This window comes from Xenopus laevis, chromosome 2S (genome assembly GCF_017654675.1).
Source record: "Xenopus laevis strain J_2021 chromosome 2S, Xenopus_laevis_v10.1, whole genome shotgun sequence".
NCBI classification, from domain to species: domain Eukaryota; kingdom Metazoa; phylum Chordata; class Amphibia; order Anura; family Pipidae; genus Xenopus; species Xenopus laevis.
Window position 1 is genome coordinate 69,291,684 of NC_054374.1, and position 25,062 is coordinate 69,316,745.

A 25,062-nucleotide genomic window follows, 5' to 3' on the forward strand; every position below is an offset into this window, starting at 1 on the left:
AGCGTCAGTCCTCTGGCAATGGTAATGCTGGTCAGCACCATGTGCAAATGCGCATCAAGTTGCACCATTCTTCACAACTTGGTGTGCACACACTCGACGCACAACTTGACGCATGCGCACAGTGCGTAAATAGATGCCAAGCCCCTCAATCCAGTGCAAGGTGATCATCTTCTGATTGACGCTGAGCGTTCTGACTAAGCTTTTGATTCCTGGTTTGACTATTGGCCTTTTATTGACTTTTCTTTCGGATTCTCCCTTGACTGCTTTGACCTGTGACTGGCTCCATTTACGATTTTGTCTCATCCCTTCTGATTCTCCACCTCAACTATCAGTTAAGTGCCTATGAACTTACTGCTACTTTTGGCACATCTGTTAATCTTTACCTGGGCTCATTCTTGTACCAACTCAGGAACTGAGTTCCTAGTGAGAGGCATAGGGGAGGCTATTACTCGATGAACCTGCTACTGAAGCCTGATAGTATTACCTCACCAGTAAGATAGAGATTGACAAATACAAGTCTGTATAAAGCAGGAGACAAAGCTGTTCCCTAGTGATGGTTAGCTTTTATGTGGCCTCAAACGAATACATGGCTACTCCCAGGGGTGCTCCACCAATGAGGCGAGCTGGGGCACTCGCCACAGGCGGCAGTGCCAGATACATTTCCATGGGCGGCAAAAAGCCGCTCCTGGTATTTTAAGAGCCGAATTTCCAGTTTTGAAACCGGAAATTTGGCTTTACTAGTGCAAGAGGGCGCAGTTTCGCTATCCGCACTAGTGTTCCTGCCTCGGATGCCTCCCCTCCTGATAGGTAAGCCGGCGAGGGGGGGAGGATTTTGAAGAGCTGCCTCAGACGGCTTCTTCATCAGAATCGGCGCTGGCTACTCCCTGTATAAAGAAGTATAACCAGAACTTTTCCTGATGCTTTCCTTGTATCAATTCCTACGTACTCTCAGATTAGAGACAAACAGGTCCTTTAACTTTTACCAACTCCAAGTTCTCTGCACACAAATTGTAGTGCTCTCTCGAACACCTTTAGAATGCTGGGCTTATAATAGACATGTGGAAGCTCATAGACTGCCCATGTGCCTCCCTTTACTTTGTGGGTGTATGTTGTGTACCACTCACAGATATTTTCAGACTTGTTTGGCAGTGTTTCTGTACAGGGTCAATAGTTTCACGGTGTTTTAACACTGCGAAATATCTTCAAATCTTCCATACCAAAACAATTATATTGGTGCATATAGACAGACTCAGAAATGGTTGTAACAACTGCACATGTTTTATTTATAGAAAAAATTTACATTCCAGGCAGATTGTGCAGGTTGTACTGACAAATTTATACCAATAAACCGTATATCATGGTGTCCAGGTTTGGGTACTGTAAGGATGGCCAGTCCAGTACCAAATAGTTACATAGTGCATGGTTCAATTAATATATTGTGTGACTCTACAGAGTGGGGTATACAAGTATAGTTCTACAAATAAAATGTACAGAAAAATATATTTGGCCCACTCCACTAATAATTTTAAACAGAAGTCTCCAAAATGTAACAGACCAACACATGTGATTTAACCTTGGATGGCATCAATAAACAATGGTTCTGCATAATGCTGTGCACAATTATTATTGATTACATGTACTCCAATAAAAGTCAGTTCTCCATCTGAAAAGTTAATTACTTTTGAGCTGTATGTAATTACAAGTCATATGTAAGGCCTGTTAAACCCTTTCCTGTCATTTACTCATTCAGCACTAAAAACATAAAATGACGAGTGAAAAAGACAAGGGTCTAGTGGTGTATAAATATTTGGGGTTTGTGGAAGCAGCAGTTGAAGAGTGTAACCACATAGGCTTGTATTTCATTTCTATTTTTATTTAGAGTTCAGACGAAATAGCTCTATCCAAAATGTGAAATTTACATGGTCTCTAGTGAAGATGGATCATGATTTACAAAAGGCAATGCTCATTTATTTGAAGATGAGTTAATTCCTTATTTCTTCATAGGGGGAAACAATTTTGCTCACATAAGGCTTTTTTTTTTTAAAGCCAACTACTAATGGGTTGCTTCTCTTTGCATATCATGTCCCCAACCTCTGCACCCCATCAGCACCACGATTATAAGCAAGAAAATAATCAGACAGGGAAAGGCTTATGAAACAAACATAATATCCCTTTACAGAGTTCTTACTTATGTTTGTGTTTTTTATTCTTTTTTTCTTTGAGGTTTTCCTGCTTTTCTCTTCATTTTTGTTTTTCTTTCTAGATGGGCCTGTGTTAAGAGCTGGAACTTTCTGAGCTGTCAGATTCAGAGTCCTGCTTTTCTTTGTGGCGCTTTTTCCTTTTCTTTTTCCAGAAGTTAAAAGAAAACATGTAAAACACCCTATTTCACTATATAGCTCTAGAAGAAAAAACTATTAATACTAATGTGCCAATGCTGCAAACTGTATCATAGTATTATTAATTAGTTTAAATGCTTTTTGGCTTTTACCTAACACTACCTATATATTAATAGAGAATCTCTCTGCAAGCACCTCTTATTTTTTAAATCCGTGCTTGGTTGTTATAATGACACTTCGAAAAGTATGTGTTTTGGAAAAGTTACCTTTTCTGCTACTTTTCTACTTATCGCTGTTTTTTCTACTTATTACCTTTTTTTTGTTCTTTCCAGCCCTGGTATCGTCTTGAGGATCCCCTCCTCCTCTTCTGGTAAAAAGCTGTATATTGTTACTCCTGGCTGCATAAAACAGTCCTTAGAAAAGTGACCTGTAAAACAATAATGCAGACATGCAGTGCTTTCCATACACACAGTACAGTGGTTACAGAAATGCATGGTTTCCTGAATAATTTCCTATGGTAATGGTCACGCCAAAAAGTGAGAGTGTCTCTGACTAAACAGTATATGATCATCTGTGCATTAATTTTAAAGTGGTGAGGTCTGCATGAAGTCTTCATTTTTTAAAATGATTTGTGACAACCCCTAAGCTTTTCTTTTCAACAGCTGCCCAGAGATCACAGAGCATGCGTGTGTCACTGACACAAATAAAATCTAAGATGGGGAGCTTCTCAGGGCCGGATTTACATAGCAAGCGCCCCTAGGCCCACTGCCATTCGCCCCCCCCCCCTTTATTCGTGCAAATTTTAATCATTGGGACTGGAGCAATGGGGATTGGCGCACAGGAACTTTAAAAAAATGATTGTATCTCCAGCAGATCCACAGTGTTTTTGAACAAATGTGGGTGTGGTTGGGCAGCATGCCACCTCCTAAAATCCTGCCGCCCTAGGCCCGGCCTTTCCACAAATCCAGGCCAGGAGCTTCTGTAAAAAAAATATATATGCTAGTCTCTACTGGCCCTGTCGAAAAGAACCCATGATTTTTGGGATAAAGCTCCCAGTTCCAAAGGGCATAGACATCAAAAACAACAAAGGTTATCCCAAAACTCAATATTATATTAAAAATATAATCTTTATTCACAAATCATGTTTAAAGAGCGAGAAATCCACATACTTACAGCGGCTAGGAGACTTATATGCTTAAAGTGGAAACAGAGAATGGCCCCTACGATGAACGAAGTCCAAGATAAAGTGGAAGAAATACGGAGAATGGAATATATCTCAGCTATACATAATAACAGCATGAAGGCTTATGATAAGAAATGGATGAATTGGATGTACCATTTCCCTAACACTCACACATCCAAATGAACGACGCAAAGTTTTATGTCCACAAAATCTGTTCTTAATATGTAGTTTTGAGAGAAAGAGAATGGATGAATACACAACATGCTCCCTGGCTAGGGCCCAATTTTATTTCATTTTATTTTATCTACTCCAAGTCCCAAACATACTAAATTGACAATAAACGAGTAAAGTCACCTTGTACCCCATTCCATGATGTGAAGTGAAATTTGATTGCCCCATGTGAAATCTTTAATACTGTGAAATTTTATTGCACTTGGATAACTATTTCCACAACTTTACCTGTTTTTATTTCCCATTTTGTTTTCTTTTCGTTTTCTATTCTGTTCCGACTATTATTTGTAAAAAAAATAATAAAACAACGAAATAAAGAGTTAAAAAAAAAAAAGACAAGAGAAATGGAACCATAATAATGTGTATTTAAAAACCTGCTCTGAAATCTGAGTATGATGTGGCAAAAATGTATTGGCTTTAGAAATAAAAAGGTGGGGCCATTTGTAGTATAAATTTAAAAAACCTGTTGGGGGTCATTAATGTCAATGAATAAGTACCTGAGTGTATGAAACGCGTAAGGTGGAATACCATGTGGTCTGTATGCCTATTTTTTAACATGATTTTTGAATAGAGAGTATATTTTTAATATAATATTACGTTTTGGGATAATCTTTCTTGTTTCTGGAGCTTCTGTGCACAACTTTGAAGGCTTGAATCATTACTTACTATAGGGATGCTGAAAATCTATGCTTGTGCATTAATTTCAGCATAAAACATAAATTTTTAGCCATGTTTCTTTTAAGGTTTTAATTTTACTTTAAGTTGCACAGGACTACTATAAATTTTAATGGAAAAGCATTGCTTCAAGCAAAATAGGCAAAGGTGGTTTTGCTCCAAGCTACAGGGAACAGCTGCTACTTTCCCATGAAGAATACTGAAGAAAATGTTACCAGCACCCCTTGAATAGCAGTTCTTTATAAAGGAATAACAATTCTCATGTTGCAGGTTATAGATCTGCATTACAGTCTGCCATTAACTTGTTATAAAAATGGCAATTTTTGTCTTACAAATAAAAAACACAACAAAATGAGCATATATCTAGTATAAGCTTTGGATGTTGATCAGTTACTAGACTATAGTGAAAACCAATGAGTTTCAATGCTTCAGTCATGTTCCAGTAGTGTAGATAATCAGATTAGGAAGATGGAGTACACCTTTGTTGGAACACTTGATGTCCTGGACTGTTATTTTACTATATTGATCTTATATTGGAAAGCAGCTGCTAAAACTGAGGTATAAGAACTGATTTTCTTGGTCTTCAAAGGTCTGATGAACACAGAAACATGCAGGGCAGGTAGGATTTGGATAGGGATGCAACGAATCCAGGATTCGGTTCGGTATTCTGCCTTTTTCAGCAGGATTCGGCCGAATCCTTGTGCCTGGCCGAACCAAATCCTAATTTGCATATGTAAATTAGGAGTGGATAGGGAAATCACCTGACTTTACATCACAAAACAATATTTTTTTTTCCTTTCCTGCCCCTTATTTGCATATGCAAATTAGGATTCTTGATAGGGCCCAATAGAACTGATAAGCAGCTGCAATATGTTCATGGAAAATGTCCTGTTTCTAAAGTTAAGGGGCCCAATGATGTGGCTGTGGTGCCTAATAAATGTTCATTCCTCTGCTGCAAAGTTCATTTAGGAGACACTTATATAATTCAGTAAATAGATCCCAATATAAACAGACAATGTTACTCAATAGTAAGTAGTTCATATAAAGTTTAATGTTAATGTGCTAATTAGTCATTGGGGGGTCAGTGGAATTAACTCCACTTCTGCTGCCCACTGTCACTGCTTGATGCTTAAGTTGCTTAAGTATTTGCATGAGTCAGTTAGTTCATTGGCAGCCACAAAAGTTTGCCAAAAGTTTAAACCTACCCTCTGCCTTGTCGTTGTTTAATACATATGTTTCTTTAAAGGAATTGTTCAGCACAATACAGTATGTATTGTTCTGGCTATTATGTTAGACATCCAGTCACTCCAGCCTTTATACATTACATTTTCGGCTAACTAACTATATTAGGAACATGTTTTATTTTGTACAGCCTATCTATTTACCCAGTTTATATTTTACACTGAACTGTTTTTTTAAAGGTAAAACAAGTTTTTCCATAAGTTACGTAAAACGTAAATTGTGTACGTGTAGGGGCCCAATGATGTTGCTGTGGTGCCCCAATAACTTATCATTCGACTGTTGAGCAGTTCATGTACGAGACACTCATTTAATTCCAAAGATCCTAATTTAAAAATATGTGATGTTACTATCATAAGTAGAAAAATTAAATTTGCTACTGTAGACTAAAGCAGTCCATGTCTCATTTAATTATCAGAAGGTCCCCACTTCACAAATGGATACTGACTGGGGTATCAGTTTATTGCCCATTTATTTAGTAATTGTTCTTATCCAAAAGGGAAATTGATCCATGGAGTACAACACTGCACACCATATAATGCTGATCCAGATAAAAGAATACTTCCAAACATACACATGGTGTTCAATAAAGATCAAAGGCCTCAACAATAGAAACTGTGCAAAAGCCTCTTAGGACATAATATATATTTGTATTAGTCTGCACCCACCTTGCGTCCAATAACTTTTACCCACATTTTCTCACCAACATGTTCCACTTCTGAGGGTCAATATAAATGGCTTGATGACATGTGAGACAAGAACTGAAAAAGTGAAGATATAGTGTTAACAAGGTCGCAATATTAGCTTAACTTACATCAACACATTTCCAATGTGAACAAGCAGAGAATAGCATAGTAAAACATTAATCATAAAGCAACAGCACACAGAGAATATTCTCCAACAGTGTCCTCATTTTCAGGCTAAAAAGGCAGCAGTTCAAATTAATTGGCAGTGATAGATTCAGTTATATAGCAAAAAAGTTGAGCTAACAAAACAATTCCTTTTTTGTTTAAAGGGGAGGGCGTATTTTAGTAAATGTCTCAATGTATTTAATGTTAGCTCATCTTTGTCTGCATGGATTCAGTTATATACCCAGTGTGTCATCAGCCTTACACAAGACTACATGAAGGTGCTCACCTGGTCTCCTGCAGCCAGGAATTTTAATAAAAGCTCCATATTGTTAGACTTGCAACCTGTGAAAATTACATAAATTATATATTCCTACTATATATAAACTAAAAACAAGCTCAGTATGGGTACGTATTTAGTATAACAATTGCAACAACTGTGTTTAAAACTAGAAACAACTTTCTTTTTATATCATCATGCAATAAAGGAGCTTTTAAAATCGGTGGCACTTATGGCTTAGTCATTACTATCTTGAGACATTTTTGCCTTAGTAATATAGTAACATAGTAAGTTAGGCTGAAAAAAGACACACGTCCATGAAGTTCAACCTTTTTTTAACCTGCCTAACTTCCAGTTGATCCAGAGGAAGGCAAAAAACCCCATCTGAAGCCTCTCCGATTTGTCAGAGGGGGAAAAAATTCCTTCCTGACTCTAAAATGGCTATCGGACTAGTCCTTGGATCAACTTGTACTATTAGCTATCTTCCATAACCCTGTATTCCCTCCCTTGCTAAAAAGCCGTCCAAGCCCTTCTTAAAGCTATCTAATATATCAGCCCGTACAACTGATTCAGGGAGAGTATTCCACATCTTCACAGCTCTCACTATAACAAAACCCCTTCAGAATATTTAGGCAGAACCTCTTTTCTTCTAAACGGAATGGGTGACCTTGTGTCATCTGGAAAGACCTACTGGTAAATAAAGTGATTATTAAATAATAAAAAGATTATTATATGAACCCTTATATATTTATACATAGTTATCATATCACCCCTTAAGCGCCTCTTCTCCAGAGTCAACATCCCCAATTTGACCAGTCTTTCTTCATAGCTAAGATTTTCCATACCTTTTACCAGCTTAGTTGCCCTTCTCTGTACCCTCTCTAATACAATAATGTCCTGTTTAAGTGATGGAGACCAAAACTGTACGGCATATTCTAGATGGGGCCTTACCAGTGCTCTTTAAAGTTGAAGAATGACCCCCTCCTCCCGTGACTCTATGCCCCATTTAATACAGCTCAAGACCTTATTTGCCCTTGATGCTGCTGACTGGCATTGCTTGCTACAGCCAAGTTTATCAAGTTTAAGCTACTAAAAGATACCTTACCCTTTAAACAATCCCTGTTTTGCAATGTCTTAAATATTGATAATGGGTTGAGTGGAGAGGACCTCTTGTGTTTGTCTATATGTATTTTGTGGTCACAACCTCATTGCACCCTCACTTAATGTTTTTAAAAATGAGTGGGGAGCACAACTTTCCCTTGTTTGGTATAGTTTATACAGGAGCAGTGACCAGCTTCATGTTGTAGCTCTTACCCTACCCAGCTAAAAGTCAAGTAATCACACTGGTGTCTAATAAAAGGGCAGCCAAGTTTGAGAGTTTTACTTTGAAAGCAGCAAGTACGTTTCAGGTAAAACTTAGTCCCTGTGTCAAATGTATAATGAAACGATAGAATTCTTAGTGAATCAGATGCAATATGAGCGTAGGACTGGCCAGATATGCGATGACTGAAGTAGTTGGCCAGCTTAAATATACTACAATATATGGACAAACAATCCCTGTTTTGTTTAAAGGGTAAGGCATCTATAACCAGCATGTTTCCCCATCAAAGGAAATTTGACCACCGGGTACTCTCACAAGGACAAATATTCTTGTGTGACATAGTAATGACATTTTCCCTGCATGTTTGAAACATTACATTAGTTGGATGTAAACCATACTCTTTGAGAACATCTCACTTTTATCAAATGCTTTCAGACTAACTATTCTTATAAAATTAATCCCACCCTAGCAGATTGTGTTCTGATTCCTTCAGACTACAACTCTCATATTTTGCCAGTAACAGGCTCCACCTAAATCCCATCCACGAATTTGGCTCATTTACAAAAAATTAATCTTGAACTTTAATTTTTCAAGTTTGTTGAAACAACTGAAAAAAATTGAGTCTCAATTCGAATCGTACGACTTCATGAAGGTTATTAAAAACATCTTCAAATGGTTAAAGAGATAGCTGCCATTGACTTTTACATGAATTCAACGGGATTTAGATGGATTCGGACTTCAGCTTCGGGGCATAATAAATCTGAGTTTTCTTTTTCCTCTAAAAACATTTATAATATAATTATATATATATATATATATATATATATATATATATATATATATATATATATATATATATATATATATATATATATATATATATAGATTCAAGATGGACCAGCACTCCAAGTTTTTCAATCAAACAAGTGTTTATTTTAACATCACTCAAGTGTCCAACGTTTCGGCCCACATTAGGGCCTTTATCAAGGATAAGTGTGAGTGGTCATGTGGGTGTTTAAATACAAAAAAAAGTGGGCGTCAGAATGACTTCATTATCAATCAATTAATGCAAATGAGCATCATAGTGCATACATGTGAATTATGTTTCAATTCCTGATTTGACCTCTAGGTGTCAGCATTGTACCAATTACATCATTTTACTTTTTGTGATAATCTTTGTGGATACCATTTCGTGGAAAATTTGGTATACTCCTGTGTATTTAAATATGTGTGTACAATGTGTATCAAGAGAATTATTAAAAACAATAAAAGAATGTGTTATAAAGAAAGTTCTTTTGGTTGCTTATTGGACTGCTTACTTTGTCTCAGCACAGTAGGGCTACACACACCATCTAAAAGAAAAGAATGTATATCACTGTTACAAATAATGTTACTATTCATGTTTCATTTTGCATCTTATTATATTGTTTCCTTATTATGTTTCGCACCTCTACTTATTATTGCTATTTGAGACTGGGGAAAAAGGTTTTTTAAGTTAGGAAACAGTTGAGGTTTAACTGCCCATTTAGACCCTTTGGTGCCACGCAATCTAGCTCATGTATCCAGAAAGCCTCTTTCCTTAGAAGCATTTCATCATAGTTGCCCCCTCTTACTTTTTTCGGAATCTGATCAATTGGCATACATCTGAATGCCGAGGGGCTGTGCCTTGCTTCCGCCCAATGTTTGGCTACGGGTTGTTGTGAAATGTCCTGTTTTTTACTCTTAATCTTTTGTAATATGTCTGGATCCAGAGCTGCTCTTATACTTGACCTGTGCATTGCTATGCGCTCTTTCAAACGCCTAGTGGTTTTCCCGCAGTACACTAGCCCACACGGACATTTTATTATGTAAACCACCACAGCTGAGTCACATGTTAATCTTTGTCTAATTTTGTACTTTCTGCCTGTTTGCGGATGGGAGAAATATGTCCCTTGTATTAATGTCCCACACATCACACAGCCCGTGCATTTGTACACCCCTGGTCGTTCAGTTAAAAAATGTTGTACCCTATTTTTTAGGTATTTATCCACAGGGTCAGAGGGGCTCAAGGTTTCTTTTAGGTTCCTACCTCTTCTGAAGCTGAATTTCGGTTTCCGAGGTAGATATTTAGAGATGTTCTCATCTGTGGCTATTATGGGGCAATGTTCTACCACACTTTTTTTGGTGGACATGCTATGTTTATCATACTGACTAACATAGTAGAGGTTTTCTCTTCTATTAGTTTCATTACATCTTTTTAACCTTCCCTGTTCACCCATGACTTCAGCGCGATCCAGGGAAAGTGCCCAATTTTTAGTATCAGATAGTAATTGTGCTGGATACCCTCTCTTTAAAAATTTGTCCTGCATAACTAATAAATCTTTCTCTCTCTTAGTACGATCACTATCTATCCTCACTACCCTCAGCATTTGTGACTTGGGGAGGGAGTTTAATAGATGTTTAGGATGGTTGCTATGGTAGTGTATCAGGGTGTTCCTATCTGTGGGTTTCGTGTAGATGCGTGTCTGTAGGGACCCCTTATCTTTATACAGTTCTACATCCAGAAAGTTCATGCATTGCAAGTCATATTTCACAGTGAGTTTAATAGGGCTGTCCAATCTATTTAATTGCTCTACAAAATCATCAAGGTCTTTGGAAGGACCTAGCCACAAGAAGAACAGGTCATCGATATACCTTCTGTAGAATGCTCCATATTGTCTAAATAGAGGATGGTTCAATATGTGGTCATTTTCAAATTTGCACATGTACGCATTCGCATATACTGGGGCTACCTTTGACCCCATCGCTGTCCCCGTACATTGCACATAAAAATTGGTCTCAAATTTAAAGTAATTTTTATGTAAAATGAATTGTATCAGTGTGAGCAAAAATTCGATTGGAGGCCCTTTGTACAACGGATTTTGAGATATCAACTCACGTACAGCCTCCACACCAGCATCATGTGGGATGCAGGTGTAGAGACTCTGTACGTCCATTGTCACCAATATCATACGTGTTATGTCTAGATCAACACTTTGTATCACATGCAAAAAATCATTCGTATCTTTTACATAACCATAAGTGTTCTGGATGCATGGCTGTAATACATAGTCCACATATTCGGCTATACCCTCATTAAGTGATCCGTTAGACGAAATTATCGGCCGCCCAGGCGGTCTCAGGGCATCTTTGTGCACTTTTGGTAGTGTATAGATCACCGGTCGTATGGGATGTGGAGGCAAGAAGTATTTATACATGTCCCTTGTAATCCAGCCATTGTTCATAGCCATATCAAGAATTGCACCCAGTTCCTTGTTGTACTTCTCAGTCGGATCAAACGTCAACTTCAGATATTTTGATGTATCTGATAGTTGGGATAGTAGTTCTTGTCTATAATAGCTGTAATCCATGATCACTATCCCACCTCCCTTATCAGCTGATTTGATAATTATATCCGAATTTTGTTTTAGTGATTTTACTGCCTCTCTCTCTGCTGTTGTGAGATTGCCCCTCCATTTCTGCTTAGTATTGCAGCAATTAGACATGTCTGTATTTAACATGCGATTATAAATTTTAATGGATGCATTTATACTCACAGGGTCGTAGTCACTCTTTAGTTTAAATTTACTCATAGTTAGTGGGCTTGCCACTTCAATATCTATGCCCCCTGTGTTGGATACATCCAATTCCCGCACTGCTGTGCTTGTCACGTCCATAGCCCCCTCAGGGATAGTCATATTAACGTCAGAAACTTTGTCTAATGCACCTTCAGTGTCCCCAAAATGCTCTCTAAGCCTTAGCTGTCTGGCAAATTTATAATTATCTATATAATGAGAGAATGGGTTGCCACTCACCAAGGGAACATATCCGAGGCCTTTCTGTAGCAGCGATCTCTCTGGGTGCGTGAGTTGGTGTGTGGACAGGTTAAATATCAGGTCTTCCTCTTCGTCTGCATCCTCTGCCGTTGTGGACGGGTGCCTGCGGGTGCGTTTGCGACCCCCGCGACGGGGGGCCTTCCTGGGTCTTTGCTGCTGCCTTGGCAGCAGGGAACGGAAGTGAGAAGACGCAGAGTAGAATGGAGAGCACGGAGATCCCCAGCGCGCTCGGTAACCAGCGCAGCGTCGGAGAGCGAGGGAGAGATCAGCGCGCAGGAGTCTCCAGGTCCCCAGGTTTCTTTTTTAGGGGAACACCAAGGCAGCAGCAAAGACCCAGGAATGCCCCCCCGTCGCGGGGGTCGCAAACGCACCCGCAGGCACCCGTCCACAACGGCAGAGGATGCAGACGAAGAGGAAGACCTGATATTTAACCTGTCCACACACCAACTCACGCACCCAGAGAGATCGCTGCTACAGAAAGGCCTCGGATATGTTCCCTTGGTGAGTGGCAACCCATTCTCTCATTATATAGATAATTATAAATTTGCCAGACAGCTAAGGCTTAGAGAGCATTTTGGGGACACTGAAGGTGCATTAGACAAAGTTTCTGACGTTAATATGACTATCCCTGAGGGGGCTATGGACGTGACAAGCACAGCAGTGCGGGAATTGGATGTATCCAACACAGGGGGCATAGATATTGAAGTGGCAAGCCCACTAACTATGAGTAAATTTAAACTAAAGAGTGACTACGACCCTGTGAGTATAAATGCATCCATTAAAATTTATAATCGCATGTTAAATACAAACATGTCTAATTGCTGCAATACTAAGCAGAAATGGAGGGGCAATCTCACAACAGCAGAGAGAGAGGCAGTAAAATCACTAAAACAAAATTCGGATATAATTATCAAATCAGCTGATAAGGGAGGTGGGATAGTGATCATGGATTACAGCTATTATAGACAAGAACTACTATCCCAACTATCAGATACATCAAAATATCTGAAGTTGACGTTTGATCCGACTGAGAAGTACAACAAGGAACTGGGTGCAATTCTTGATATGGCTATGAACAATGGCTGGATTACAAGGGACATGTATAAATACTTCTTGCCTCCACATCCCATACAACCGGTGATCTATACACTACCAAAAGTGCACAAAGATGCCCTGAGACCGCCTGGGCGGCCGATAATTTCGTCTAACGCATCACTTAATGAGGGTATAGCCGAATATGTGGACTATGTATTACAGCCATGCATCCAGAACACTTATGGTTATGTAAAAGATACGAATGATTTTTTGCATGTGATACAAAGTGTTGATCTAGACATAACACGTATGATATTGGTGACAATGGACGTACAGAGTCTCTACACCTGCATCCCACATGATGCTGGTGTGGAGGCTGTACGTGAGTTGATATCTCAAAATCCGTTGTACAAAGGGCCTCCAATCTAATTTTTGCTCACACTGATACAATTCATTTTACATAAAAATTACTTTAAATTTGAGACCAATTTTTATGTGCAATGTACGGGGACAGCGATGGGGTCAAAGGTAGCCCCAGTATATGCGAATGCGTACATGTGCAAATTTGAAAATGACCACATATTGAACCATCCTCTATTTAGACAATATGGAGCATTCTACAGAAGGTATATCGATGACCTGTTCTTCTTGTGGCTAGGTCCTTCCAAAGACCTTGATGATTTTGTAGAGCAATTAAATAGATTGGACAGCCCTATTAAACTCACTGTGAAATATGACTTGCAATGCATGAACTTTCTGGATGTAGAACTGTATAAAGATAAGGGGTCCCTACAGACACGCATCTACACGAAACCCACAGATAGGAACACCCTGATACACTACCATAGCAACCATCCTAAACATCTATTAAACTCCCTCCCCAAGTCACAAATGCTGAGGGTAGTGAGGATAGATAGTGATCGTACTAAGAGAGAGAAAGATTTATTAGTTATGCAGGACAAATTTTTAAAGAGAGGGTATCCAGCACAATTACTATCTGATACTAAAAATTGGGCACTTTCCCTGGATCGCGCTGAAGTCATGGGTGAACAGGGAAGGTTAAAAACCTAAGAACACCATACCCCTGGAGAAGCAGTGACGCTGCCACACTAACACAGAGCAACAAGTGCAATAACAGAGCGTGTGTCAGAAAGCAATGCAGTACCCTCCTGTCAGAGAGAGTGATGGCTAACTTCCAGGCACGCACTACCAGACATTTCTCAATGGGTTTCTAATTACTCTGCTTTACCACTGCTTCGTGGCTATTCTGGGATTACAGCACGAGTGGTTATGGCTTACCTACAGCTGTACCATAGAGTTTTCTTGCTCTGTTCTTCCCTACTACCAGCGGGAAAGAAGCTAAAACTGCAGGGACTCCTGCTCCAAACGTCTGATTGGACAGAGATTACGGGACAAGCAGCCAAATTGTCATTGGATACCTGCAGCCAATAAGGAAGTGGCTGATTCTGACTGCTTCAGGAGAGAGCTGCATAGGTTCCGGCACCTCCATGAATTCCTCGTCAGGGCCGTCACTGCACGGAGTACCCAGCAGTCTGGATAATTAACTCCTCTCCTGGGCACCCCCCTCAGCCATTATCTGTCCGCAGCTTTTCCCTCCCTGCAGCCTCCCTTGTCTAGACGCTCCCTCACTGTCACCACAGCCTGTTCAGACGCTCTGCCGACTGCCTTACTGCTGTGCTGTGTGTGCTTCGGATGCTGTGCGGAGGAACAGCGCTGCGTCAAGGGGAGAGCACAGTGGCGAGCTGGTCACAGATATTTTTGAATAACATTTTTTAATGTTACTGGTCCGGGGGGGGCGCCCATGCAAACTACCCCTATAGACTTGAGGGCTCACTAAATTTTCCCCAGTGCACAAGTGCTTGTGCCCCAGATTGAAAATCCTGCATTCAATGCAGACAGCAGCCTCAGTACACGTGAACCTCCGTTCATCCCTTAGTGCCTGCTTTAGGCCATGCAGTAAGCATAGGCCACATTGCAAAACTGCACCTCCTGCTGCTCCCCAATTTGTATGTCTGAATTGCAATTACATTCCTACTCTTCAATACAGTGTTGACTAACACCATTAATATTCATGGTGAAAACCACAGATCTCTGAGCTCAGAAAAGGAACACCCTAAAAAATACAGAAATGTATTCAAACTTTCAAAACCTGCCAAATTTTGTAAAATGGACATGGTAATTAGGTGAAATGTGGCCATAAATAGCGTGGCAAATCTTTTTGTCCCTCTTTCTATTTTCAAAATGTTGGGAGGTATGTTTCCTGGTCCTCTGAAAAATATAAAATGGGGATTCTATTGTACACCTAGAATGGGACAGAGACAATTTAATGGGATTGTTCACCTTTAAATTAACTTTTGTATAATGTAGAGCAGGGCTGTCCAACTGGCGGCCATGCTCTGCCTATATATGGATTTAAGGGTATGTCTTAATATGACAACTTTTTTCACATATGAGTGATAAGTGATATCCCTGCACTGAGCACCAACCATTTATTTTTTTGGTGTGTTTCCACAATTAATGTGCACATGATCTTGTGGTAACATGGGTGTGGTTTAAAAACAGGGAGTGGTCAACACTGGCTTCCATTATCGGCCCTTCACCATGTAGGCCAGAAAAAATTCGGCCCTCGGTACCACAGAAGTTGGACAGCACTGCCTTTGACACTTGGGATACAGTTTAATAGGGAAGTAACACTGTGAGATGCAACTCAGGGGAATAATGGAGAAATCAGGGCTGATTTACAAGCACCACTCTGTCAGGAATGCTGGGAAATGTAGTCCAGGGAATGCTGAAATTGCACTTACACCTGCAACTCTAACAGAACTGTACACTGTGCTGCCTTACAGGTGCCAGGCCAGCCAGGAATGCTGGGAGCTGTAGTTCCTGCAGAACCTTAAAGGCATAGGATATAGTTTAATAGGGAAGCAACACTGTGAGATACAGCTTAGAATAATGTGGGAGCAGATATTCTGATTTACAGGCACTGATCTGCCAGGAATGCTGGGAAATGTAGTCTAGGAGCTGCTTCAGATGAACATTGCAGCACAATGAGAGGAGCCGACACAGGTCAGATTAGTGTAACAAACCTGTACCCTGTGTTGCTTTACAGGTGTTAGAGCAGCCGTGCATGCTGGGAGTTGTAGTAAAGAGAAGCAATCCCACTCACCTTCCATGTCCCCAGTCCTACGATGGGCATCTGGGCCCTGGTATAAAGCTACACGTGGGTTGGACCTTTCATTCCTGCGGCCGGTGCTGTGAGCTGAGACAGTGGAGGAGACTGAACTCCAGAACCAGAGACTGGGAGGAATTACAAGCTAAGGGCGCCGTCTGATTGGCCTCTCGGTGGATGTGCTCCGCCCTGGTTGGTAAAGAAACTGAAGGGTTGGGCAGGGCTTGGGGTCACGTGTTCTACTATATAAATATAAAGTGAGATGGAAGGGGCTAAAATGTGTAACTTGGTAAGTGTTCACTTACCTTTAGTTTTAGGGATAGTCTATATCTCTCCTTTATCTCCTAGTGCTTTGCTGCCCCAGGACTGGCCAATCATTAGCCAAGGAATTTTACCTTTAAATGATTTTTAAATAAAAAACAAAGCAACTTTCATTTGGTCTCCGTTATTTATTCTCTAAACTTTCTCCATATTCGTTTATTCCCAGGCGACTTACTCAGTTTCCTATCGGGTTGTCAGGGGGTCGTTAACCCTGGCAACCAAAAGACACAGAATGTGGCGGTTGAAATTTATCATTTAGCCTAATTGTTTTGCCTTCCCAGCTGTGGCCTGGTTGTTAAGGTAATTAAGCCCTAGCAACCTGACAGCCATTAAAATTCCAAGCCTTAGCGTTGAGTCTGAAAAACCACAAAAAATTTAAATTAAGGCCAAAAAGCAAAAAATAGATATTATATACCTGCTCTACTGCCCTTTACTTTGTTACCTGCTTGTGGGCTTAACTCAACCCACTGTCAGACAGTGTCCAGCTTTGATTTGAAAATGTCCTCATATTTCCCACGACTGCTGCAGAAATGATCTCCTTAAAGCTTTGTCTACAATAAATATCTGATTTAGTCTCTCTCTCCAACTGTTGTTTGACTACTACTCCCAGCATCCCCACAGGGCTGCACACTGGATATCTCTGCTCCTGAGTTGCACACTATGTCCTTCAATGTAACTCTCTAATATACATTAATGAAACATTTCAAAATAAATCAAATGCAACCGATACTACTGAAAGTGACATCTGGCTGTTTTGTATTCTCTGCACTGCTAGTTCTAACTCCTGAAACAAAGTAGCAGAAACCAGCTGATTAATCGGCAATGAGGAGAACTGGTTTCTGCTCCATATATCCAAGGGGTGTCCTGGATTTGGGACTTTAGCTGGTTGTGCACAAACCTGTGACCGGATATAACTGTCCACATCAGGAGTGGCCCCATTGTAACTAACCGAAGCCCCTCTATCTATAACCAGTGTTTGCCTTTGATCCTTGGAAACTTTATACAAAAAAAAATCCTTTTCCTGATGGTGTTTGGTCAGCTCCCGAGAGAAGGGGGAAAATCTGCCCAACAGTTAGGGAGAGAGCGGCCGGATTTATTGTGCATCAATGTTCTGTAGTCTAATGACTCCCCCGTATGGCTCTGTACTGGCTCACTAATTCCTTATGTTTGGTTCTTCAGCATTCCCCTCTGTTATGTGGCTTGGAGTTGGCGTTGGAGTGAGTGTGCTGACTCAATAGGCCACACATACACAGCAATGCTCTGGGTACATAATAAGCTGTGTATGTGCTGCACATCTAAGGGCAAATAAATGCCATATAAACCTCCCCTATCAACAGGGGACACTTCCCCTTTAAGAGCAGGAAACAGAGATGACTTCGCCCCCGTTGGTTGTCACTGAGGTGAGAGGTAAGTGTATTTTCTCTCTGAGACATTTTTTGCTAAATAGCCTTTATTTTAGTGGGGGAAAAAGGAGAAATAGTTGGGTGACACCCTACAGACTAGTGTATGTTGCTCCTCTCACTGATTTTAGGTAATTTGAAGATTTTTCCCCTAAAATGGGCTTTGGAGATGTGTTTAATCTCAGTGCTGGTTGGGAGACACAGACCCAGGACTGTCAGAAAATATTCACATTATCTACTGAAGGGAAAATTTGGGGACCCCCCGGGCTCACCATAAATTGCTTAATGTTTATTCCCAGTCCTGACAGACTCCTTATAGTGTTACCCCTCTGCCCCCGGGATCTTCCCTGCTCTCATGTACCAACATTGTAGCTAAATAGATGTTCCCTTTATCCAGGGTTGGAACTAGGGATGGGCAGCAGAGGCAGGTGCCATGGGACAATTGGGAGGTGATAGTGAATGATTAGGGGGGACATGCAGCAGGATCCCATATAACAGAGGTGACTTCACCCTAGAGATTTAACAGTTGGTTTTGTCCGTTGGTTGTCACTGTGGGAGTGTATGTCCCTATGAGAGATTTTTTTGAAAAATAAACCTTATTTTTAAAAGGGGAAATAGTTGGGTGACACCCCAGACGACTGTATGTTGCTCCTCTCACTGATATTTGGTAATTTGGAGATTTCCCCCCTAAAATGGGATTTGGAGATGTGTTTAATCTTAGTGTTGGTTGGGAAACACAGACCCAGGATTTGGCAGTTATGTCACCAAATATTCATTATTTTATTAAAGCCTTCATATTTACCATCTCTTACGCATTCTTTATTATGACTTTCAAACAAATGGATGGTTGCTAAGGGCAGAGATCCTAGCAACCAAGTATCATTATGTAGAGTAAAAACAAAAGTCCAATGGAAACAGTGGATTTGGTACAGATCTCTCCCTTACTCTGTATTTTATGGGAAATATGAAGTGTTAAATGCATTATCCCTAAAGCTGACTTTTTATTCATTGTTATTTTCTCTCTCTCTCTCTCTCTCTCTCTCTCTCTCTTCTCTCTCTCTCTCTCTCTCTCTCTCTCTCTCTCTCTCTCTCTCTCTCTCTCTATACAGACATCGGGCTATAGCGATTTCGATGCAGATTTTTTTCGACGTTTTTGCGAGTTCACCGCAAGTTCACTGCTTTTAACATCTGAGCATTTTTTTTGGCTTCCCCCTAGTTTGATATTTTCCATCCCTATCAGAACTAGTGTTGGGGATAGTCACCGTCTCCTGAGGGAGACCCCTTTGGGGTGCCTGGCCTTGTGCCGGTCCTTGTATTAATTCCAGAAGTGCCACCATCTCTGGCTTCTGAGTTTATTTGATAGGTAATAAATCCAACTGATACTTTCATAATATCTGTTCTACAACTCTGCCCCCTAACTCTGCACCCAATACACGATGGCACCTGTAAATGGAAATGCAGATAAATGACGTGTAATTAATGTTGTTTACAGACCTGAGACACCGTGCCAAAGGGCTTTGCCCCACGCTAACCCTAATAGCCCCCAAAAGGCTTTTTGCCTATAACCCCCATACATATACTGTACATTGTCTTCAAATCCAACACAATCACCAGCATTATAATGTGCCATTTAACACTGAGTGCAACAATGTGCAATACAATGGTAGAATAAAGAGAAGGAAATATTTGTCTCTTTATCTGGTACTTCATTTTACCTGATGATATTGAAACTGCAGAATAAAGCCTGTAACATTCACATTAAAGTCTTTAAATGGTGAAACTATTGCTGTGTCTAATATAATTCTGATTTGTATCATTTGTCTGCCTTTAGCTGCCTCTGAAACAGCATGGAGAGCACACGGGAGCTGCAGGTAAGCTTTTGTAATTCCAAATACAGAGAAAATGGAATAACATTCCCTCATCTAAACTGGGGTTTCTGGTAGGAGCTGCCATACCATGAAACAGGCGGCATTTAGATTCATTCACAATTGTGCCGATTCATTCACAATTGTGCCTCTCTTTCTTTTCTTACAGACGATTTTGTTTTCCCTGGAGAGTTACCAGGAAGAGGAGACCAACATGGAGAGACTCCTCTACTTTTACGGTAAATATTCGAATAATCATCCATTCCTTAATTTAAGTTTATTGTATGTGAATGGCCTCCTTTATCTCATGCAAATGTGTTTTTCTCTGCAGAACATTACCATCGACGATACATTGGGAAGATGGACAACTTGTAAGTAAAATAAAAATCAACTTATATCAATTCTGGGAATCGTTTTCCATTTCCCCATTGGGCAAAGGCAACACACCAGGGCCCTGTTTATAAATGTTCATTGTAAGCAAAGAAAACATTTCGGACGCCTTTTCCTTCTTCAACTGTCTCTAAAAAAAGATTATTTTGCCAGAAATTATTCTTTTATTAGTGCCTTTCTATTCTCACTGTTTTGGATCATTTGGACTCTCTATAGATTAAGCAGGGCCCAAACAAAGTAGAAATGCAATGCAGTAGAAGACAGAACCTTGTATTAATGCTCAATGGGAATTCTTTTTCAGGCTGAACTTCCTCATCCGATACGAAGTCCATAGTCACATGAGAGAGAAGAACCTTGACTACATCATATACATGATCAAGCATCTGGTAAGGAATCCAAAATAGGGAATAAATAATATTAGATGATAATTATTATAGAAATGTTGATGTTGTGCCCCCAGGCCTATGGTTTCTCATGGACCGTTGCACCTCTGGTCTGATTCTGTCTGATGTCTATCCTATAGTGTGGTCTATAGTGACAGCTGAATGGTAACTGCACAGCGGCGCTGCTCCATAGTTCCGTTTCTACCAGATAATATTGTCTAATACATTTCTCCCCCACACTGACACTTTCTTTATTTTACAGGAACTATTGGATAACATTGTGGCCGACTCCCAGCTGCCGGAATCTCCTGTAAGTGGCATTATTAGTATTATTATTAGTGAGGGATGCCTTTATAAGAATTAGCAACATTATTATTTACTGAATCTCTTCTAAACTCACCCACCTAAGTCCCATTTTCACCAGGAACAAAACAAAAGCTGTTGCAGTGCAGTGTGGGTTATGCACAGATTTTGTTTGCAAGGCGCCACATAGGAACCTTAATGACATGGGTACAATGCTTCTCCCACAGCTGAACGAAGTAATCGACATGGACCCCGAGATGGTTGCTGAAGCCCTTCAAGTAAGTCTCCAGATCACTGTCTCTGCCCCGTTGCTTTCTCCAATTTGGAGCATAAATGTCTTACTTACCTTTTGCTCCTCTCCTTGTGTCTTCCCTGACAGACTATAAGATCCATATTGGAGGGGCTGGAAGGCAAACTCCTGGAGAGAGAAGGGGAGCTGGAAGAAGCAGCTGCTGCGTATGTATTTTGCATTTTATTTTCCTTTCCAATTAATGACACATAAGAATATATATAAAACAATGGATTGAGGCAGTAGGTGTTTTCCAAACATTGAGTTTCCCAACTCACTGAGCTGAAGCCTTTCTCTACAGCAGAGCATGAAATCTACTCAGCTCACTAACCCCCAATATTTGTTACGATAAACAAAGGTTTGTAGCAGGTATAAAATTAATACTCAGAGTATGTTATATTTTTTCCATCTTTTCCCTTTTAGGACCAGTCAACAAGAAGGAATCAAGGAAGAAAACAAGCAAGGGGAGCAGCAGGAAGAGGAAAAACAGCATGAGGAGCGTCAGGAAGAGGAAGAACAGCAGGAGCAGAAGAAGCAGGTAGAGGAGAAGAAGGAGCAGCAGGAGGAGGAGGAGCTGCAGGAAGAGTACAAGAAGGAGCAGGAAGAGGATGAACATCAGGGGAAGGATGAACATCAAGAAGAGGATGAACAACAGCAGGAGCTGCAGGAAGAGGAGAATAAGGAGCAGCAGGAGGAGGATGAACATCTGGAAGAGGAGAAGGAGCAGCAAGAGGAGGATGAACATCTGGAGGAGCTGCATAAAGAGGAGAAGAAGCAGCAGGAGGAGGATGAACATATGGAGAAGCAACAGGAAGAGAAGATGGAGCAGCAGGAGGAGGATGAACATCTTGAGGAGCAACAGGAAGAAGAGAAGGAGCAGCAGGTGGAGGATGAAAATCTGGAGGAACAGCGAGAAGAGGAGAAGGAGCAGCAGGAGGAGGATGAACATCTGGAGGACCTGCAGAAAGAAAAGAAGAAGGAGCAGCAGGAGGAGGATGAACAACCGGAGGAGCTGCAGGAAGAGCAGAAGAAGGAGCAGGAGGAGGATGAACATCAGAAGGAGCTGCAGGAGGAGGAAGAACAACAGCAGGAGGATGAACATCTGGAGGAGCAGCAGGAGGAGGATGAACATCTGGAGGAGCTGCATAAAGAGGAGAAGGAGCAGCAGGAGGAGGATGAACATATGGAGAAGCAACAGGAAGAGAAGATGGAGCAGCAGGAGGAGGATGAACATCTTGAGGAGCAACAGGAAGAAGAGAAGGAGCAGCCGGTGGAGGCTGAAAATCTGGAGGAGCAGCGAGAAGAGGAGAAGGAGCAGCAGGAGGAGGATGAACATCTGGAGGACCTGCAGAAAGAGAAGAAGAAGGAGCAGCAGGAGCAGGATGAACAACAGGAGGAGCTGCAGGAAGAGCAGAAGAAGGAGCAGGAGGAGGATGAACATCAGAAGGAGCTGCAGGAGGAGGAAGAACAACAGCAGGAGCTGCAGGAAGAGGAGCAGCAGGAGGAGGATGAACATCTGAAGGAGCAGCAGGAGGAGGATGAACATCTGGAGGACCTGCAGAAAGAGAAGAAGAAGGAGCAGCAGGAGGAGGATGAACAACAGGAGGAGCTGCAGGAAGAGCAGAAGAAGGAGCAGAAGGAGGATGAACATCAGAAGGAGCTGCAAGAGGAGGAAGAACAACAGCAGGAGCTGCAGGAAGGGGAGAAGAAGGAGCAGCAGGAGGAGGATGAACATCTGGAGGAGCAGCAGGAAGGGGAGAAGAAGGAGCAGCAGGAGGAGGAAAAACATCAGGAGGAGCAGAAGAAAGAAGAGAAAGATGTTCCTGCTGAAGTAAAACCACGCCTAACCCTGAAAAGAAGGGTTACCAAGAGATTGCACCGGATTTGGGTAATATATCGATTTACTGGCTTTATCTTTTCAACATGTCTGCTCACTTTTACTTTCTGGCCTTTAAAAGGGTTGTTCACCTTTGAATTAAGTTTTAGTATGGTGTAGAGATTGATATTCTGAGAAAATTTGCAATTGGTTTTCATCTTTTATCATTTGGGGTTTTTGAGTTCTTTAATTTTTTATCCAGCAGCTCACCAGTTTGCGATTTCAGCAATCTGGTTGCTAGGGTCCAAATTACCCTAGCAACCATGCACTGATTTGAATAAGAGACTGGAATATGAATAAGAGGCCTGAATAGAAAGATGAGCCATAAAAAGCAATAACAATACATTTGTAGCCTTACAGAACATTTGTTCTTTAGATGGGGTCAGTGACCCCCATTTGAAAGATGCAAAGATTTTGAAGAAGTAGGTAAATCATTGAAAAACTACTAAAAATAAATGATGTAGACCAAATTAAAAGTTGCTTAGAATTGGCCAATTTATAACAGACTAAAGGTAAACCACCCCTTTATTTAAGTCAAGTCTGTCCACTCATAATAATATCATAAAAATAAATAAATTGTCTGTAATGTATTCTTATTGAACAATTTCTAAGATTTTTCTTTCCTTTTCAGGTTTCCACCAGAAAGCTCTTCAGGTGTCGTCGACCCACCACTACTCCCTGATCCCTGATTCTTCCAACCATCCATTGACCCCACTTACCCTTGCACCCATTCTCCCATCTTCCCATCACACATGACACATGCACCCACACTAGCACTCACACATGCACCCTCCGTTCCACATGCATACAAAGCCGTGATCCAGGGTGTAATGCCGATTGCCATTTGGTTGGAGTCAGGAAGGAATTTTTCCCTTCAGTGCAGATTGGCCCTAAGCACTTTGGGGTTTTCGCCTTCCTCTGGATCATTGGCCATTAGGGATGTCCAACCCAAATTGACTTTAATGTGAATAAATCTTGTGCCCACCAACAGGTTTCCCCATAAATATGTCTCTGTGTTTTTCTTCAATCTCTATGGTGAATATTGAGGGGAGGGAAGGGGATCCAGTGTCTCATTTGACTAAAGGGAGTATCCAACTGTGTGATTTAATACTGCAGGGTGGGAGCTGCTCAAATTGGTAGGTGCAGGGCAGGGTGGGATAGAACTGGGTGCTGCTGATAAAGAGGTTTAGTTAAAGATCTGTTTGGTTTCATATCTCTGCAGGGTTGTTAGAATGGTTTCTGCTCTTGGAGTTCATTGGTTACATGGGGTTAATATCTGTGCAGGGGGCTGTTAGAGTGGGGTCTGATATGCAAATCCATTGGTTAATATGTATGTAATGGGTCTGATTGACACAAGGTTAATATTTCTTCAGGGTTTTTTTAGAGGGGATTCTTCTATGGAAATTCAATGGTTAATATGTACACGATGGGACTGAAAGACACAGGGAGCCATAGAAACAGATATGAGGACACCCTGCTTACTATATTTTACTACAATATTATTTAATTCCTCAGGCCACAATGCAACAACAATATGTGGGTGAGTGTATTACAAGCACCATATAGAATGGTTTCTCCAAAAATGCCACAGCTGTGTATCTGGGTAGCACTGGGCACACCGGGCTGTATTTAGCAGAGTGGGACCAGCCATTTGTGTAAGTCTAAAGAACCCAAGTTCTCTTTATAAAGGGTTTCATTGCTTCTTAATGTGCCTCACTGATCCGAAGTGAATCTGTCCTGAAATTTTATTATTGTACTGTATATACATTGTATAGTCCCCAGTGATAAAAGTGCATCACACAGTGAAGTGATCCCTGTACTGTATCCAGCATCAGACTGGGAGGCCAAGGGCCCACCAGAGAACCTTAAATCATGGGGCCACTATTTTACTCCTGTCCTCACTCAACCTCCTTATTGTCCTAGTCTAATGTCTTCCATCTATATATCCTCTTTGTTCCCATCCACGAATAGAGAATCACTATGAAATAGGACACATGTTTAGTACAGGGGAATACCTATGTTGCCCTAGTTTTTTGGGATCTC

At 40.9% G+C, this 25,062-nt stretch overlaps 1 protein-coding gene across 1 annotated transcript; it reads left to right on the forward strand.

Annotated features, from left to right (window-relative positions):
• The first annotated feature begins 21,229 nt into the window (after nt 1-21,229).
• Nucleotides 21,230-23,708, forward strand: LOC108708924 (trichohyalin). Its single transcript, XM_041584733.1, has 2 exons — nt 21,230-23,135; nt 23,651-23,708. The coding sequence occupies exons 1-2, from the start codon at nt 21,535-21,537 to the stop codon at nt 23,706-23,708; spliced, it is 1,659 nt and encodes a 552-aa protein (XP_041440667.1). The 5' UTR covers nt 21,230-21,534.
• Nucleotides 23,709-25,062: the final 1,354 nt, after the last annotated feature.

What these genes read in the sequence shown, in the direction of transcription:
- LOC108708924 (XM_041584733.1), top strand. Translation starts at nt 21,535, where the DNA reads ATGTTATATTTTTTCCATCTTTTCCCTTTTAGGACCAGTCAACAAGAA. An exon ending in GAATTAAGTTTTAGTATGGT is followed by an intron (nt 23,136 to 23,650) that starts GTAGAGATTGAT and finishes TTTCCTTTTCAG; the next exon opens with GTTTCCACCAGAAAGCTCTT.